The sequence below is a fragment of the Schistocerca gregaria genome, chromosome X (assembly GCF_023897955.1).
Source record: "Schistocerca gregaria isolate iqSchGreg1 chromosome X, iqSchGreg1.2, whole genome shotgun sequence".
NCBI lineage: Eukaryota > Metazoa > Arthropoda > Insecta > Orthoptera > Acrididae > Schistocerca > Schistocerca gregaria.
Window position 1 is genome coordinate 531,006,878 of NC_064931.1, and position 20,776 is coordinate 531,027,653.

The 20,776-nt window shown below is 37.8% G+C and overlaps 1 protein-coding gene across 2 annotated transcripts in view; it reads right to left on the reverse strand.

Moving 5' to 3' along the window:
- LOC126298868 (polycomb protein SCMH1) overlaps positions 1–20,776 on the reverse strand; it is a 172,048-nt gene that overhangs the window by 17,506 nt on the left and 133,766 nt on the right. For both annotated transcript variants that reach the window (XM_049990382.1, XM_049990381.1), the window contains exon 14: positions 6,529–6,713. In XM_049990382.1, coding sequence (XP_049846339.1) covers positions 6,579–6,713 — 135 coding nt within the window. In that variant the 3' untranslated portion in view covers positions 6,529–6,578. The remainder of the gene's footprint in view (positions 1–6,528; positions 6,714–20,776) is intronic.

Below are 20,776 nucleotides of genomic sequence, written 5' to 3' on the forward strand. Positions count from 1 at the left end.
CGATATTGTTCTGTAGTAGTGGGATACCCTTTGTTAGAATATTGTTTCTTACCAGTCAAAATTACAAATATTTAACTGAAAACCAAAACAAAACAAAAACTTCTCGGAATTCTAGAAAATTCCCGTTTTTTTTCCCCAGTTTCTTCTGGATGAAAAAATTCCCGGATCTCCCGGTTGTCCCAGGTTGTATACACCCTGTTTATCAGGTCTAGTCATCTTTCCACTATTGATTAAGTCTACTCAATTTTGTATCTAGCTATTTTAATAACTGTCATTTCAGCATTTATAAGAAGACTGAAAGGGGGCAACAATATTAAGTCATCTTCAGTGCAACGATTTTGGAGAACGGAATCAAGCATTTTCATCATCTTTCTATTATCCTGTTCTGGCGCCAGTATGATCAGCAAAGTAATTGGATAGAAGACTTCGATCCATTAATTGAGTTACCATAGGACGAAAATGTCTTTGGAATTTTTCTTGGCTCTGTGCATAGAATATTACTTTAAAATTCACTGAATACTTCTCGAATTGCTCTACTTATGTTCATTTTTGTTCTGTTAAGCTCTTTTGTCACTAGTTTCTGCATTTTTATTAGTGATGCCACTTATTGTAAATGGTGAAAATATTTTAAAACTATTAGGATAACAGAGAAGGATGTGGCAGCTTGCTCTAATGTGGGAAAAATGTAAATAAATGCAGGTGAGTAAGAAATTCAATCCTGTAATGTTCAAATACAGTATTATTGGTGTGCTGCTTGGCACAGTCATGTCAATTAAATATCATGAGGCAATGTTGCAAAGTGACATGAAAAGGAATGCACATAAGATTGGCTGTAGGAAAGGTGAATGGTTGACTTGGTTTACTGGGAGAATTCTACAAAAGTATGGCTCACTGATAAAGGATACTGCACAAAGAACACTTGTGTGATCCATTCTTGAGTACTGCTTGAATGTTTGGCCAAGAGGCCAGATTAAAGGAAGCCAGTGAAGGAACTTAAAAGAGGCATGCTTCCAGTTTCGTTACTTGTAGGTTCAGTCAATATGTGAATGTTATGCAAATGCCCCATGAACTCAAATATGAATTCCTAGAGTGAAGAAGACACCTTTTTGTGAAATACTACTGAGAAAGTGTAGAGAAATGACATTAAGGATGGATTATAGAACGATCACTTCCCGTGCTCTATTTGCAAGTGGAACAGGAAAGGGAATCCTAGCAGTGATACAAGGTACCCTCCACCTTGGACAGTCTGTATGGTGACTTGCAGAATATGTATATAGATGTAGATATAGAATAATAAGGGAAGGGAATTTTTATTGTAAGAATCATAGTCTCCTAAATTATCAAATGTAAACAGAAATTATGTGAGTTATGCGCATTGCAATCAATTATAGATACACATTATGCAAATAGTTCTTTAACAGGATGAGGACAAAGAGGAATAAGGTTGAAGGCCAGAGTTTAATGTTCTGTTAACAACATCATTAGAGATAGATAAAAAATTGGTTAGGATACTCGTAAAGGATTCTTCAAAAGTACAATGGCTGCATTTATTTTAAGAGGTACAGGAATACTACAGAAATGCTAAAGCTGGATGGCCACAAAGGAATATGTACCCTGCTCGTCCTGCAATAGGTGTTGCGACATAACCAATGTGCCAACTTGCCCATTAAGAATGAACATTGTGATTTCATATAAAACTGAAGAACAGAAAGATGCATTAAGGTTTCAGTGTGATTTGTTTCTTATCATCACCACTTATGGAAAGTGTGCTCCTGTTTTCTTATGCAACTGGTATCATGCGAGGCTCTTTCATGTGCATTATAGTCACACTTCCTGCTCGGATTTTTGCTCCTTTATTATTGCTCTTTTTTTTAATCAGTTCATGAAATTCATAATGATTCAGATATGGCTATAGTGTTGTCATGGGCATAAAATCAAGAAACTGTGCTGGCCCTTTTCACAAATTATGGGTTTTGGAGTAATCCAGAACAAATAAACAGTAAATGAACACTGAATGTCATTAACAGGTTACAGTTTTGTTTCAGGAAGTAAGATTTGGTCAACAAATAGCCACTAACAGGACAAAAGTCCTAGGAAAATTACATGAAAGAGTACAACCAAACGAATACAGTGCATAAGCTCACACTTTGCGTATGCTCTGACTGTTCGCACTGAGTGAAGAAAGCTACATTCCCTATGGAGATGCAATGTTCACTTGTTCCCAGAAGAGGCACAATAATGAGGCCAGGCAGATGGCACACACCTGTCTTCAATGTGCATACATTCAATACCTTCTGTACTACAAGTATGGCACAGAGTGGATTATCTTTCACAGGCAGTCCATTGGTCACTAGGACATTCTCCATACAGTGACTAGTGATGACTAATGAATACTGCTGAGAGCAATAATAAAAAAAAAAACTTGGCTGTCTTAAGTGACACTATACATTAAAACAGGCACTACTGAACAGGACACAATGATGCCTCACATTTCCTTGCCATAGGTAAGTAAAGCAGAACATTCCAATAATTTCATGCTGTTAACAGACAGAATATCTGAAGTGATTATATCTCACTCATCTTTCTACCCAGCATAACTCATGTGCAGCTAAATAAATTAATTACCTTCATAAAGCCAAATATCTGCATCATGAATATTTCAAATACTTCTTAATTTTCTATTGAGAGTATTTTTGTCATTTGTCGCACATTGTGTTGAGCAGACATACAATGGGGTGGCCAATGTCATGGGATAGCGATACGCACATATACAGATGGCATTAGTATCAGATACACAAGGCATAAAAGGTTGGTGCACTGGTGGAGCTGTTATTTGTACTCAGGTGATTCATGTGAAAAGGTTTCCGATACAATTATAGACATACGATGGGAATTAACAGACTTTGAACATGGAATGATAGTTGAAGCTAGATGCATGGGACATTCCTTTCTGGAAATTGTTGGGGAATTCAATATTCCAAGGTCCACAGTGTCAAGAGTGTGCCGAGAATACCACATTTTAGGCATTACCTCTCACCACACACAATCCAGTGACCGATGGCACTCACTTAAAAAGTGAGAGCAGCATTGCTTGCGTAGAACTGTCAGTTCTAATAGAGAAGCAACACTGCATGAAATAGCCACAGAAATAAATGTGGGACATGTGATGAACATATCCATTAGGACATTGTGGTGAAATTTGGCATTAACAGGCTATGGCACCAAATGAACGACGCGAGTACCTTTGCTAACAGCATGCCACCACTGGTGCCTCTCCTGGGCTCACAACCGTATTGACTGGACCCTAGACAATTGGAAAACAGTGGCCTGGTCAGATGAATCCCAATTTCAGCTGGTAAGAGCTGATGGCAGGTTTCAACTTGGCATGGATCCCGTGAAGCCAACAAGGAACTGTGCAAGCTGGTAGAGGCTCCATAATGGTATGGGCTGTGTTTACATGGAATAGACAGTGTACTCTGGATATTCAGATACTTGGAAACCATCTGCAGCCACTGATGGATGTCAGTTCCCAAATAATGATGGAATTTTTATGGACGACAATGCTCCATGTCCCCAAAGCCATGATTGTTTGAGACCGATCTGAAGAACATTGTAGACAATTCAAGCGAATGATTTGGCCATCCAGATCGCCCAACATTAATCCCATCGAACATTTGTCAGACATATTCGAGAGAACAGTTTGTGCACAAAACCCTGCACTGGCAACACTTTCACAATTATGGATAGCTATAGAGGCAGCATGGCTCAATATTTCTGCACAGGAGTCCATACGACATGGGTTGCTGCACTATGCCAGGTGAGAGGTAATCCGACACAATATGAGAGAGGTATCCCACGATTTTTGTCAGCTCAGTGAATGACATAGTGACAACTGTATTAACTTCCTTCACCCTTTTGTAAGTTAAGATGGATCCAATAAAGAAATAAAAATGGCAATAAAAATTTACCACTTCGCTGTTATTCTCATGTTGAGACCAAATTTTCTACTGGGGGTGGGGGGGGGAAACTTGAGTAATAACGTTTTTGTTTGTTTACCTTTACAGCAAAGTTACCAAATTTAACTATTGTAGGGGGGAGGGGGGGCGGCTTTAATAATTTTTTTTCTCTGGTTCAAATTTTCTCCATTAAGAAAATGCAATATTTGCAATATGCTACTACACTCACCGCTTTTTCTTCACATGATACATTTAGTTGTATGTGTTCGCCACTTCCAGAACAAATTGAAAATATTCTACTTTTAAGTCTACCGTATTTACTAGAATCTAAACCGCACTCGAATCTAAGCCGCACCTGAAAAATGAGACTCGAAATCAAGGAAAAAATTTTTTCTCGAATCTAAGCCGCACCTGAAATTTGAGACTCGAAATTCAAGGGGAGAGAAAAGTTTTAGGCCGCATCTCCAAATCGAAACAAAGTTGGTCCATTGTAATATGAGACACAATTTAGGTTGATTGAATGACGATACAGCTACAGTAGTTTGGTTCGAGTAGGAAGCTTAGCAGTTAAACTTTACCAGGTAGCCATTGCTATGCGTCAGGTGCTCCATCCATATTTATAAGGGTACCCTTCCTTTTTCACGTGCTTTGTCTGGTTTGAATTGATTGCTTATTTTTCTTTGATCCGATAAGTGCTGTTCTCTTTGTTATAGGTGTTTACGTCACTCTAAGCTGAAAATGCATTACTGTACTGTGTCATGCATTGTTTGTCTCTTTCTGATAGTGCGTGTTTACGGCCTGTCGCCGCTCGCGGCATGACTTGCTTTTGTGCGCGCTACCGCCGGTTACAATTAAAAAAAAGAGAGAGGAATCATCTCATTAGCAAAACAATGGCAAGAGACTGCTATTTGTTGTTACTTACACTGATGCTTTCTTTGATAATGATCAACAAGAACCAAATAATAGACTGCGTATGATAGATGTTCTGAACGAGAGTTAAGCGAAAATTTTTCTCCGTTTGAAAATCTTTGCAGACGCCTCTTTAGTAAATTACATTCTGCACAGAAATTAGTCATCTTAGATTTAAAAATCTAGTCAATTGCCGTGCATCATTTCTGACTGTCTCACTGTTAAGCATAAGAATAATACGAATATAAACATGATATGACATGTATATTCTTCCGCGTTTGCTGTTGTCTCACTCTAGTTTCGTGGTTTATTAGGCAGACAGGATTTAAACGAGATAGCAGCGAACGCATAACAATACATGGAAAAATGTCCATATTTGTATTATTCTTATGGTGACGAGAATACTGCATGTGATTCGCAATTTATAAAAGTTCCTATTAGCAACCATCTCTTCTCACAGATAAGAAAAAATTCAGAACATAGCGTTGGCCATATTGACAAACATCCCAAACAGTCTTGCCAGTCAGGTTTTCGTAGTACATTGAAATGCTGCTACAATCGAAGATGAACAATACGGAATTTGTATTTACTTCGTTGGATAATGTACGAAAATGCAGTGGTCAAAACTCGAGGCGGAGAAAAATGCTTGTCTTCCACTTTTTTTTTTTTTTTTTTAATTTATTTACTGACGCAGAGGTTTTGGCGCCAGTATTTATCTACAAAGCATGCCTGTGTAGCACTACATATATTCGACAGCAGAAGTAAGTTGTGGCGGCACCCATCAACAATTTTCAGAACTTCTGCTTGCTTTGCACTCGATTCTAATCCGCAGGCGGCTTTTTGGATTACAAAAACCGGGAAAAAAGTGCGGCTTAGATTCGAGTAAATACGGTACTCTATCTCCTACATTCAGTTATGTATTCCAGAAACACAGAAATTACTCACACTGCAGGTGTAATTTTGTGTGTTAAATTTTGATCACTTAGGAATGTAACAAATCTAATATCATTTTTTTCATTCATCCATTCAATCAGTAAATAATAACAGAAAATTTGCAAAACTGGAAAATACTATTCAAATAATACATCTGACATAGACCAGCAGTCTTGTCCCCTCCTCCCACTTTTATTAAGGAAGAAAAAGTTCAGTATCTGGAGCAAGTTACAAACTCGGTGTTTGTTGCAGTAGTACCCTGCTAACTTCAAAACTGCAAGCTGTGGGTAAAGTAGCATGAAAACGAAGAATATTTAACAACAATAAGGAAAAAAAGGCACATTAATGACCACATGTCTAAGTATTGAAATCTTATGTATAATTTTTTGAAAGTTTCAGCATTTCCACAAGGATCAGTAGGAGCAATTCTTTATCTTCAGACATTTTCCATTTTTCTAGGATTCTAACTTTCCTTTCAACTGTCAATTGGTTTGTTGGCTAAAGTAATGAATATACAATCTAACTACCTGATTTGTGTCTAACTTCATGGTACAGTTGCAGAAAATTATGGAGCTATCTTTCTGTGGCTCATGAAACTTCAGTTTGTAAGGTACATGTTTCAAATTGATGATGGGATTTTCGTGTATTCTAATATTAGCACATGAGTATATCTCGCAGCTGTTTTCTTGTGTGATTAATTATTGGTTTTATATATTTCTAATACACTTACCATTTTCCAAAAGAAATTGAAACCTTCATAAGAGAAGGTTTCCATTATTGTCATAAAGGTAAGTGCCTTCTTCCTCTTATCCTGTTGACTAAGTTGCAAATTTTTAGAGCAGGCCCCAACTTCAAACCCATGTACTTCATCATCATATCTGAATTTAAGAGAAGCAGAGCTTTCCCATCTATTTCCTACAAGAAAAATAAGAGAGAGAGAATAAGAATATGTATTCAAGAAACTTTATATGATGAAAACACACAGCCTGTACAAAATTAATGTTTCGTATTTTGTTAATGGCGTTTCTCCATGCAACTAAATTATTGCAATAATATTAATCATCATAATACTGCAGTTACACAAAAACAGAAATTAGGACTCTGGCAATGTAATCAACCAAGGAAACACAATACATGTACATTACAATATTACCTACCTGCTGAGATGTACAGGTATTAGTCTTCAGTAACATTAGCCCAAAATGGGAAGATAGGATTTAAAATTATATTCTTACTCTCTCCAAAAATATAACTGCCAACTTCGGGGACACAGAAATCACAGTTAACATATTTTCATTCACTGCCACGTGCATATTTTGCCAGCACCTGTTTAAGCAACTGGAAATATTAAAAAAGCTGCCAACCTTGAGAACAGGCTGTCAGTAATCACATGACAAATATGGAGGGTGCTATGATCCCTTCCTCCGACACCAGAAAATTTTAAAAATTAGAAGCCTGATTTAGGCTTTCAAAACACTATATTTCAGATGTTTTCTAACCGTAAAGATAAAAAGATATATTTAACTGCTCCTACATTTATTTTTATTTTGATATTAAAATTAATCCAGAATCTCATTTTAAACCAAGAAAACTACTTCGTGGAAACTGAACTTCAGAATAAAACTGTTAACAGCTCTTAACTGATGACTTCTTCACATAACGGATTTTGCTGTGTAGATATTAAGATATTAAGTAGTGTCACGTGGATTAATGTTCCACTTGATGAAAATACAACCATCAGTGCAACAGTGGGTTCATTACTTGCTCTGAGAAGAGAACGAGTGGAAACTAGAAAACACAAAATATTAGTTCACTTTATTACAAGAAAGATATGAAATTTTAGTTAATTTTGTATAATCCATTTCCACATGAATGTTCTGAGAATTTACGACTGTGTCTGAAATTAAAGTATCACTGGATACAGATAATTAACAAGACTCTTCACTTAGAGTACATAGACAAAGTTCACAGTTAAAGTTCAGTATAACACATGAAATACACTGGTGCCCTATTTAATTGTTGGCCACAAACTGGGTGCAAGCATTGCTCTTCTTAGTCATATATTGGCATCTCAGTGTGGTGGCACTGTGAAGCTGAGAGTAAGGATGTAACCTTGCAAGCGCCACCCATTCATCACTGTGGAATACAGCAAGACATTGTTAACTTCTATTTTATCAATGCGAGGCACTGACTTTGTTATGGCACTGTGAACTTTGGACGATACCACAATTAGCATACGGAGACATCCCCCCTCCCTGCTGTCTCTGTATGCTAATCGTATAACACTAGTTATCTCCTGAAGATACTGCTTTAGTACAGCAAAACTGGTTGTGTGAATAAATAATCAATAAACAACTGTTTTTGGTTTTATTCAAGTTAAATTTACCATGAATTTCAACAGCTTTGCCTGTCCATGTTATAAAGTTATACACGAAAACTACTTCAGCATCAATGTCACTGACACTCCCAAAGAATATGATGGAGGAATCTGCAGTTGATGATCCCCCTGCCACAACCACGTTTACTACTGACTGTGGCGTCCTACATAGTAATTAATTCACTTCTGGCTCATAGAAAGCATCAAGTATCCCTCCCAACACCACGATCATCACTTTTCGTATGAGGCAGATGTCAGCTGTTGCTGCTGCTGAAGTATTGGGAAATGAGACACATTAATTTTTTAAAATCAACATTACAGCTGCTGGTGTGAACTAATGTAGCATTGTTTGTAGGTATTGAATGCTTCTGTTTAATATTTTCATAACTATGACTCTGAATATTCAAGAAACAGTCCTCTGCCTCACAGAATGTGGCAAATTTGTAAATTTTGCTTCTTTTCCACATCATTTCATAAAGGAACCACATAAAGACAACATGCAACATTACAGACAGAGCAAAAATCAATAGTAATGCTGCATAGCAGCATTTAGTGGTAGCAGTCCAGGAACAATATTCCTTGCAGAACAGGTTTCAAATTCAGTGTAAATGTGCCTTGACTAAGCTGTGGTGATGAAATCCTTCATAGATAGCTTTACTGTGTACTAAGCAAAAACATTTTAGTAGCCTATGATTAGCAAAATGTAACAGGACTTTTTTAGTTAAAAAAAAATCACATGGCAAAATATCTACTTCTGTAATTTTTTAGTAATTTCCTGTACATCTGTAATTAAGGTGATAAATCCATAACAATTACAGACAATTTGTAATAGTTGACTGCCATCTATTAACCATATAAACATATGTACTCTGTAATGATTTGTTCAATCGACATATTAATCGTTACAACATTCTTCAAACGAAATCAATGTTTTCGATTACAAAAAAACTCGGTATATCAACAGCACAGTCAGCATGTACGAAATAGTGACTCAGTTCTGGCAAAGAAAGCCAATTGTCTCCTTGCCACACTGCCGTTTTGTGAAAAACATACATGCTTATTGAGTATCGACCAGATTTGTGACTGCATTCAAGACTTCCTTACAGAAATAACTCAGCATATTGCTCTTAAAGGAAAAGAATCAACTCATGTAAAGGTAATTTCCAGAGTATTCCAAGGAAGTGCGATAGGTCAGTCACTGTTTACAATGTATATAAATGAGCTAGCAGAAAGCATCATAAGCACTTTAAGACTGCTTACAGATAATGCAGTTGTCTATAGGAAAGCAGCAACACCAGACAACAGTATAGATTTGCAAAATGAACTGCAGAGGATTGATGAATGTTGTTGGCTCTGGCAATTGACCCTAAATGTGAATAAATGTAACATACCGTGCACACATAGAAAAAGAAATCTGCTACTGTACAACTACACTACTTATGACAAATTGCTAGAAACAACCTTTACCATAAAATATCTACAGGTAAGCATCCACAGTGACCTTAAGTGGAATGATCACATAAAATAAACAGTAAGAAAAGCATATGCCAGACAGAGATTTATAGGAAGAACCTTACGGGAATGGAATCCATCCATTAAGTAACTGACTTGTTCGACTTGTTCGACAGATTCTTGAGTACTGTTAATCAATATGGGATTCTTATCATGTAGGACTGATGGGAGAGGGAGAGAGAGAGGGAGAGAGAGAGAGAGAGAGAGAGAGAGAGAGAGAGAGAGAGAGAGAGAGAGAGAGAGAGAGAGCAGATTTAATGCAGAATGCCACATTTTGTTAGAGGTTCATTTAGTCTGCATATGAGCATTACAGAGATGCTCTACTAATTGCAGTGGCATATGTTAGAAGAGAAGCATTCTGCATCACAGAGAGGTTTCTCATTGAAATTTTGCGTGAGCACTTTCCGGTAAGAGTTGGACAACATATTACTTCCTCCCATATACAACTCACAAAATTACAATTATGAGAAAATTCAAGAGATTAGAGCTAATACAGCCACTCACTGACAATCATTCTTCACATTTGCCTTTGCAAGTGGAACAGGGGAGGGGGAATCAGTTATTGGTATGAAATGTACCCTCCTCCACACATGTTAGGTGGCTTGCAAAGTATGATATAGCTACAGAAATATTTTGGAGGAAACTAGCCAAGATCTTCTTTTAGCTCCTATTTTTGTTAACTACTATTTTATCTATGCAAGATACTGACAGGACTGAGTCTGAAATAAAATTGCTCAAAATAGGAGTGTAAAATTTACTAATATAAAAATCTCACCTGTAACACAGTATGTTTTCTTCTATTAATTTGAAAGTGTTTTATTTTAACTGAACTGCTCAGTTCTGATATGATCCTTTCTTCTGTTATAAAAAGCTCTCTGTTAACTGAAAATTTAACCTTAGAAGCTGCATCAGAGTGCGCAAGGATCCAGAGACAAAGACAAATTAGGAATGATACCAAGCTACACTTAGAAAAGAATACTGCTTTGCTACAAACATTTAGGACACGTCTGGGTGAGATTGGAGTGGGAGTTGGGTTAATTAAGATCTTTTATAATAACAGTATGCACCTCATACTGTTAGAAGGTGTCAGCTACATGCCCCAGTACAAAAGGCTGAAATGTTCTCAAACACAGAGCTTCTTTACAAGACTATAGATTTATGAGGCACCATTCAAGGAAATGAAAAATTTCTTTGAAGTTAAATATGATTCAACTACAGCCATACTAGGATTTTTTAGGAAATGAAAAATTTCTTTGAAGTTAAATATGATAACAACTACAGCCATCTTGGATTTTTCACAGTGTACACAATTCATCATACAAAATCACTACACGCATTCGGACCAAGATGGTGCCATGTCACAGTTATACTGCTCAAAGAAGAGATGTCGGAAAATTTCTGTTTGTGTACATCTTACACTAATATGATAATCCTTGTAAAATATATGTATATATTGTAAAAGTGAATTGTTGGTGCCTTTACTCACCTCCTCCTGGATGCTTAATTTTACTGTCCATCTGTGTACCTTTCTGAGACAACACAAAATTTAGAAACACCATTCATGAGCATCCAGGAGGTATCATCCAATCCAAATAATATTTGATTCAGAGCTCTGCGTCCACATGTTTCTTAACTACAGCAATGGCCTACATAAGCTTTAGGACCATTTTGCAAATACTTCTCTCAGGAAGACACTGTTGTTATGGGTGGGCCAGGCAATAGATTTGTCACAGATCCTGGGTACAGTATAGAGTGTGACCTGGTAAACATGGCACCAGCATCAAGACATTTCAATGTTGAGTTTGTATCAGTTTTGAGATGCCCTAATGATCTCATCTTAGCTCGTGTTATGAAAGTTAATTTCGAGTTCTCCAGTGGCTGCTTATGCCAAGTGCAGGATAACATATTAGCATGGTTTGTATTTATTGTCAGTAGATACAAATGTACTAGGGATGGCCTTCAAATCAACAAAAAAAGGGAAGTGTACACTGGCTTGGCTAATAGCAGCACATTTTGGGGAGGGGGTCACTGTCACGAATGGTAACAGGTGGTTACAGGTATCAGAGCAGCACCCTTTTTAGGACAGAGAGAACAGAAAAAAAAGTTTTAAGAGAGGTTAGAACTGAAAAAACCTCCAGTTTCAGAAAGAAGCCAAACAAGATAATTCTGACATACTGCATCTGCACAACAGCACCCAATTTTATCTCAATCATTGTGAAATGCCAGCTATCTTTATTGGATCAAAATTTGGGAGGACTATGAAGTAATATTAATGAACTACCTATGTGCAGTGGTGAAAGTCATCAAACCCAGTTGAAATAATCTGCTTCCCTGAACTTTATGTGATCACAGGTATAGATGGGTTAAGGTTAAGTGTTGCAGAATTTGGGTTAACATCTCACTTTTGTGGAGCAGAAATGATGGGAAGAGGAGTTGCCACATTCACTGGGAATTGTTTTAAATTTAAGAACACAGACTTCTGATTCATAAATTTTCCATACAGCAGCATATGGAAGTACATAGTACATCCTTCATAATAGTAAGTGTATGCTGAGTACATGGAGGTAGCTTTAAACTGTTTGTAAATCACCTTGAAGCTCTACTGGTCTATCTAACAGGAAAAAATGAAGAAATACGAGGACTATTACGTTTTCGTTTGTGTCCATTAGGGGTGGGGCTAGCGCGGCCATCTTGGCGTCAAGCATTCCGCCGCTCAGTCGGCATCCTGCCGTGCTAGTGAGAGGTTCATGCTGTACTCCGTTGAGTTACTGTGACAGTTTGAAATGTCAGCGTTAATTGAAAATGCGGCAAAGTGTGAAGTGCGTGCTGTAATAAGGTTTCTGACTGCAAAAAACTGTACACCGATAGAAATCTATCGGCAGCTTTGTGAAGTGTATGGGGACAACATAATCACTGAAGGTGGAGTGCGTCAATGGGTCATAAAATTTAAAAATAGTCGAACTAACGGTTACGACGAAGATCGAAGTGGAAGACCCAGCATAGTGACTGCCGAACTTGTCGAAAAAGTCGATGCCGCGGTCCGTGAAAACCGTAATTTCACAATAACGGAACTCTCTATGAGTTTTCCACAAATTTCACGAAGTTTGTTGCATGAAATCATTACCGAAAAACTTGGTTACCACAACTTTTGTGCAAGATGGATACCAAAAATCTTGACAGATTCACAAAAATCAGCGAATGGCTGCAGTGTTAACGTTTTTGGACCCTTACGAGAAAGATCGCAACTCATTACTCGATCGCATCGTTACTGGTGACGAAACGAGGGTTAAGCATGTGAACTGCGAGACAAAATTGCAGTCAATGCAGAGGGGCACACAAATTCCCCCAAAAAGCCAAGAAACGCATGCAGACAATGTCGGCAAGGAAGGTGATGGCGACTGTCTTTTGGGATAGAAAAGGTGTGATTTTTGTGGATTTCCTGGAAACAGGCAGTACAATAAACTCTCAAACTTATTGCCAAACTCTGCACAACCTCAGAAGAGCAATACAAAGCAAGCGCAGGGGAAAGTTGGGCTCAAAGATCTTGCTGATTCACGACAACGCCTGGGTCCACACGGCAAATGCCACTTGTGAAGTTCTCGAATCTTTTAAGTGGGAGTTGTTTCCTCATCCGCCGTACAGTCCCGACCTGGCACTGAGCGACTTCCACTTAGTCCCAGCAATGAAGAAGCAGTTGGCTATGCAGCGTTTTGATGACAACGCACAGCTTCAAGAAGAGGTAACCACGTGGTTGAAGGTGCAGGCGGTCGAATTTTACGACGAAGGAATTTCCAAGCTCGTCCATCGCTATGATAAGTGCCTTAATTTAAATGGGAACTATGTAGAAAAGTAGTATTTAAGTGTGGCTTTTATCTGTATATAATTTTAAAAAAAATCCAATACTTTATTTATTTTTAATTCAAAAACGTAATGTACTTTGTGGATAGCCCTCTTCCAGTGAGAATTTATTATAGTTAGTAACACTATCATTCAACTTAATTCCTACTGTAAACTTCCCAACTATAGTAGCTGCAGGGGTTGGACAAAAATATGAAAATATCGCAAGAAATGCATGCTTCAAAATAAATGCAGATGCTATCCAAGCCTCCTGGTTGTGCTGTTGTATTTGAACATGAACAGCACTTTTGCAATGTCCTCAATATGTTGCAAGTGTCAGTTGTCGTCAGAAAAGCGGTCTGTAGAGTTGGGAGTGCATATGTCAGAGCTAAGTGAATATGAAAAAGAGTAAATTGTTGATGCTTGTATGGTGGGTGCTTCCATAACAAAAGGGAGCCGAAATGTTTGGTGTTTCAAGAGGCATCATACCGAAGATTGATACCACATACAGTGAAAGCGGTAGACCGTCATCCACTAAGTCATAATGCAGATGAAAGTATGTGTTCAGTGATTGTGACAGTCAGTTAGTGAAGAATATTGTGACAAAATGTAAGAGAACAACAGCTGTACAAATTACTGCTGAGCTGAATGTCGCACTCACGAACTCTGTTAGCACTAAAACAACAAAAAGAGAGCTCCATAAGAAGGGAATTGGAGGGGGAGCTGGAATCTCAAAACCACGTATCAGTGACACAACTGCTTGTAAGAGGAAAACATGGTGGCAAAGCCATAAATCTGGACTATAGAGCAATGGAAGAAAGTAATTTGGTTGGATAAGTCTTGTTTCACAAAGTTTCCATCTTCTGCCAAAGTTAAATCCCAAAAGTGAAACATGGCGGGGGTTTGGTGATGATTTGCACAGCAGCATCATGGTATTCTATGGGATACATTACTGCCAGGGTTTAAGGGACCATTTTGGCTCATCATATCCAATCCATGGTACAATGTTTTGTTTGCCAATTGAGATGCTCTGTTCCAAGACAATGAGAACCCAATTCAAACACCTCCCATTGCCCATAACTGGTTGTGTTATCATGAGGATGAATTGTTGCATCTCCCTTGGCCACCAGTCACCAGATCTGAATATTACCGAGTCTGTGGTCTACTGTCAAGAGAAGGGAGCATGAACACTATCCACTTCCATCATTGTTCCTAAACTTGCCAGTATTTTACAGGAAGAGTGGTATAACATTCCTTTGAAAACCTCACAGGAACTCTATTTACACATTATGAGATCAATGGAAGCTAATCTGAAAGCCAACAGGTTTCCTACACCATATAAGGCAAAGTAAAGTGTTGTGTTTTTGGTGTTACCATATTTTTGTCCAGCCCCATAATTGGTCACAAGCAGCCATTGGCACTATCGTTATAGAAGGGCTAATGTACAAGATTTTATTACAAAACCAATAGTCAATGGCATCTCAGACCATGAAATGCAGTTCCTTTTTTCAAACCGTTAATACTGAAGAGGATATAAACTCTACTAAATCTGAATTGAAGAGTGTAATCAGTAAGCTAGGAACCGATTATTTTAGGGCACTCCTCAAAGACATGAATTGGAGAGATGTATACAGTGCTCGTGGCATGAATGAAAAATGTAGCAATTTTAATAATAAAGTCCTTACATTTTTTGTATACTGTTTCACCCCCGACCCCCTAAAAAAAAAAACTAATTCCATATCAGGCCAAAGTATCAGAAAACCACGGATTACTCAAAGAAAAAGGTATCGCATAAAAGAAGGTAACTCTTATCTGTCAGTCAGAAACTCTGATGCTGACACTATAGCTCACAACAACACACTTTGCACAATATTAAAGACAGTCATATGGACATCAAAGAAAACGCACTGCAAGAAAAAGATAATCACATCAGATAACAAAATAAAGGCAGTATGGGATATAGTGAAGGGAGAGTCTGATGGAATCAAACATGAAGAGGAGCAGATAGTATTTTTTAAGAATAATTGATATATTCGTAATAGATGTGTGTAGTGTTGCAAAACTTTTAACTTTTCCTGGAAAGATGGTGTTATCAGGTACAGCAGATGCTGCCACTCAAGATGTCAGACCTGTCGTTACAAATAATTTCAGTAACATGAATATGACCCTCATTACACCAACAGAAGTAATGTCCTTCATAAAATCTATAAAATACAAAATTTCTAGTGATTGTGATAAACTATCAACAAAGTTAACTCTTCTCAGTCTAGTAACATACTAAGTTATCTGTATAACCAGTAACTTATCACAAGAAAATTTCCTGAATAGCTGAAATATATCTAAGTTTAACTCTTTTTTTTTTTTTTTTTTTTTTTTTTTTTTTTTTTTTTTTTTTTTTTACTAAAAGAGATAAAGTAATATCATCAAATTTCCATCCAATTTCACTTTTGCCAGCATTCACAAAAATTTTAGAAAAAGTAATATAAAATTGCCTTCTTAACCATCTGGCAGCAAATACTATCTGTCGAAGCCACAGTTGGATTTCTCTAAATGGTTCTGATATTGAGAAGGCTATCTACACATACATCAAGAATGTACTTAATGCATTAGACAATAAATTACAGGCTACGGGTATATTTTGTGACCTGTTAAAGGCATCTGACTGTGAAATCACAATATCCTTTTAAGTACTTTAGAATATTACAGTATGACAGGAAATGCTGCAAAATGATTCAAATAATCCGAAAGGAAACAAAGGGTGTCATTACGAAAAAGACATGTATTAAGCTATCGGACATCATTCAACTGGGAACTAATTATATGTGGTGGCTCACAAGTTCCATCCTTTACTTTTTCCTGTGTGTATTCATTATCTTTAGTCTGCAACTTTACCAGATGCCAATTTTGTATTGTTTGCAGATGAGACAAACATTGCAATAAATAGCAAATCAAGTATGGTCTCACACAGATCCGTTCATGGACATTAATAAATGGTTCCTAGCCAAACCATTGACACAAAACTTTGAAAAAACACACTACATGCAATTTCAAACTTGGAATAGATTTCCGGACAGCACATGCCTAAAATGTGATGACAAACAGATCGAAGAAGTTGTCAGTGTTGAATTATTGGGATTACAGCTTCATAATAAATTTAACTGAGAGGAGCATACCACAGAACTGCTGAGGCATGTAAACAAATCTCTATTTGCAACACACATGTTATCAGACACAGGTAATATAAAAACGAATATGCTCACTTTCATTCCATCATGTCATACGGGATTATTTTTCAGGGTAACTTATCAAAGGAAGCTAAAGTTTTCTGCATCCAAACCAAGTAAGAAGAATTATTTATTGTGTGAACTCAAATATATCCTGCAAAGACACGATTAGGGAACTACGGATAGTAACTATTGCTTCACAGTATATTTAAACATTGATGTATTATCCATTAAAAACATCAGTTCATGGAATCAATACTAGAAATAAGATAATCTACACAAAGATTTAAAGTCGAACATTTTCAATAGCTTATCAGCAGCTGCAAAAAGTTTAACTTTTAATAAAGTTCAGTTTAAGAGAAGCCTAAAGGATTTATTGGTGGTCGCCTTTCTTCTGTTCCACTGATAAATTTCCAAGCAGAATCAGCTGATGTGTACATGGTACCAACAATATCAAATAATGCGAGTATTAATACAATCTGACTTCTGTACAAATTCGTGCAGTAACACAATCATTGTAGACAAGTGCTGTAAAATTTTCTATTTGATGATGCAGCCTAAGAATTATCATATGCACCTCAATGTACTGAACATTTACATATTTAGTGACAAGTTACTTATTACCTTTTCAACGAAAATATGTTAAAGTTGTTCCCCCCCCCCCCCCTCCCCCCACATCCATGAGGGCCATTTTACTTGGGATATGCAGAAGGTACATTCGCATATTTATATCTCTTTGAAAATATTTATTCTGTTGTTGGGTTGTTTGTGGGAAGAGACCAAACTGTGAGGTCATCGGTCATATTTATTCTGTATTCTTCTTTTTCTGAGATGTTCTGCATCTGGATGATCTCCTCACTATGGATCTATTGGAAAGAAGAGTACATCAAATCTTATCTATTGCCACATTTTGTCATCGATAAAATTCCAATATGGTCAGCACAAACACTCCGCACGTCCATTCACACCTATAGTATAACCTGCATGTTAGACTCTCATTAGTTTCTACATTTGTATCACCAACCGATTGACTGCAACGGAAAATAATTGTTCCTGGACTTTTATATGTGCTGTTACTGATGTGATGATGTTTACACTTTCTGCATAAGCTAAAGAGTATATGCTCTGCTGGGAAAGTCCCTGAGCTTCAAGCGCTAATAGAAAGCACAGAAGCTGAAATTGTTATAGGTACAGAAAGCTGGCTAAAGCCTGAAATAAGTTCTGCAGAAATTTTTACGAAGTCTCAGACGGTGTTCCGGTAAGATAGATTAGGCAGAATTGGTGGTGGAGTGTTTGTGTCTGTCAGTAGTGGTTTATCTTGTAGTGAAGTTGAAATAGATACTCCGTGTGAATTGGTATGGGTGGAGGTTATACTTAACAGCTGAACCAAGTTAATAATTGGCTCCTTCTACCGACCCCCAGACTCCGATGATATAGTTGCTGAACAGTTCAGAGAAAATTTGAGTCTGCAACAAATAAATACCCCCCTCATACGGTTATAGTTGGTGGGGACTTCAACCTTCCCTCGATATGTTGGCAAAAATACTTGTTCAAAACCGGTGGTAGGCAGAAAACGTCTTCCGAGATTGTCCTAAATGCTTTCTCCAAAAATTATTTTGAGCAGTTAGTCCATGAACCCACACGAATTGTAAATGGTTGCGAAAACACACTTGACCTCTTAGCCACAAACAATCCAGAGCTGATAGAGATCATCATGACTGATACAGGGATTAGTGATCACAAGGTCGTTGTAGCTAGGCTCAATACCGTTTCTTCCAAATCCACCAGAAACAAATGCAAAATAATTTTATTTAAAAAAGCGAATAAAGTGTCACTAGAACCCTTCCTAAGAGACAATCTCCATTCCTTCCGAACTGACTATGCAAATGTAGGTGAGATGTGGTTCAAATTCAAAGATATAGTAGCAACAGCAATTGAGAGATTCAACAGCAATTGAGAGATTCATACCTCATAAACTGGTAAGAGATGGAACTGATCCCCCGTGGTACACAAAACAGATCTGAATGCTGTTGCAGAGGCAATGGAAAAAGCATCCAAAGTTCAGAAGAACGCGAAATCCCGAAGATTGGCTAAAATTTACAGACGCGCGAAATTTGGCACTGACGTCAATGCGAGATGCCTTTAATAGGTTCCACAACGAAACATTATCTCGAAATTTGGTAGAAAATCCGAAGAAATTCTGGTCGTATGTAAAGTACACAAGCGGCAAGACGCAGTCAATACCTTCGATGCGCAGTGCCGATGGTACTGTTACCGACGACTGTGCCGCTAAAGCGGAGTTATTGAATGCAGTTTTCCGAAATTCCTTCACCAGGGAATACTCCAGAATTTGAAACACGAACAGCTGCTAGCATGAGTTTCTTAGAAGTAGATACCTTAGGGGTTGCGAAGCAACTCAAATCGCTTGATACAGGCAAGTCTTCAGGTCCAGATTGTATACCGATTAGGTTCCTTTCAGATTACGCTGATGCAATAGCTCCCTACTTAGCAATCATATACAACCGCTCAGTCACCGATAGATCTGTACCTACAGATTGGAAAATTGTGCAGGTCGCACCAGTGTTTAAGAAGGGTAGTAGGAGTAATCCATCGAACTACAGACCTATATCATTGATGTTGGTTTCCAGTAGAGTTTTGGAGCATATACTGTATTCAAACATTATGAATCACCTCGAAGGAAACGATCTATTGATTCGTAATCAGCATGGTTTCAGAAAACATCGTTCTTATGCAACATAGCTAGCTCTTTATTCGCACGAAGTAATGGCCGCTATTGACAGGGGATCTCAAGTTGATTCCGTATTTCTATATTTTCGGAAAGCTTTTGACACCGTTCCTCACAAGCGACTTCTAATCAAGCTGCGGGCCTATGAGGTATCGTCTCAGTTGTGCGACTGGATTCGTGATTTCCTGTCAGGAAGGTCGCAGTTCGTAGTAATAGACGGCAAATCATCGAGTAAAACTGAACTGATATCAGGTGTTCCCCAGGGAAGCGTCCTGGGACCTCTGCTGTTCCTGCTCTATATACATGTTCTGGGTGACAATCTGAGCAGCTCTCTTAGGTTGTTCGCAGATGATGCTGTAATTTACCATCTAGTAAGGTCATCTGAAGACCAGTATAAGCTGCAAAGCGATTTAGAAAAGATTGCTGTGTGGTGTAGCAGGTGGCAGTTGATGCTAAATAACGAAAAGTGTGAAGTGATCCACATGAGTTCCAAAAAAATCCGTTGGGATTCAATTACTCGATAAATAGTACAATTCTCAAGGCTGTCAATTCAACTAAGTACCTGGGTGTTAAAATTATGAACAACTTCAGTTGGAAAGACCACATACATAATATTGTGGAGAAGGCGAGCCAAAGGTTGCGTTTCATTGGCAGGACACTTAGAAGATGCACCAAGTCCACTAAAGAGACAGCTTACACTACACTCGTTCGTCCTCTGTTAGAAAATTGCTGCGCGGTGTGGGATCCTTACCAGGTGGGATTGATGGAGGACATCGAAAATGTGCAAAAAAAGGGCAGCTCGTTTTGTATTATCACGTAATAGGGGAGAGAGTGTGGCAGATATGATACGCGAATTGGGATGGAAGTCATTAAAGCAAAGAGGTTTTTCATCGTGGTGAGATCTATTTACGAAATTTCAGTCACCAACTTTCTCTTCCGAATGCGAAAATATTTTGTTGAGCCCAACCTAAATAGGTAGGAATGATCATCAAAATAAAATAAGAGAAATCAAAGCTCAAACAGAAAGGTTTAGGTGTTCGTTTTTGCCGCGCACTGTGCGGGAGTGGAATGGTAGAGAGATAGTATGATTGTGGTTCGATGAACCCTCTGCCAAGCACTTAAATGTGAATTGCAGATTAGTCATGTAGATGTAGATTCAAGTTGCTAATGATAAAATCGATTCATGTTGACTGTGGACACAAAGCACTTGAAGTTATTGAACTGAATCTCGCATCCCGCTTTAACTTTTCTCCATTTCCGACAAGTTGGTTGTCCCTAAACT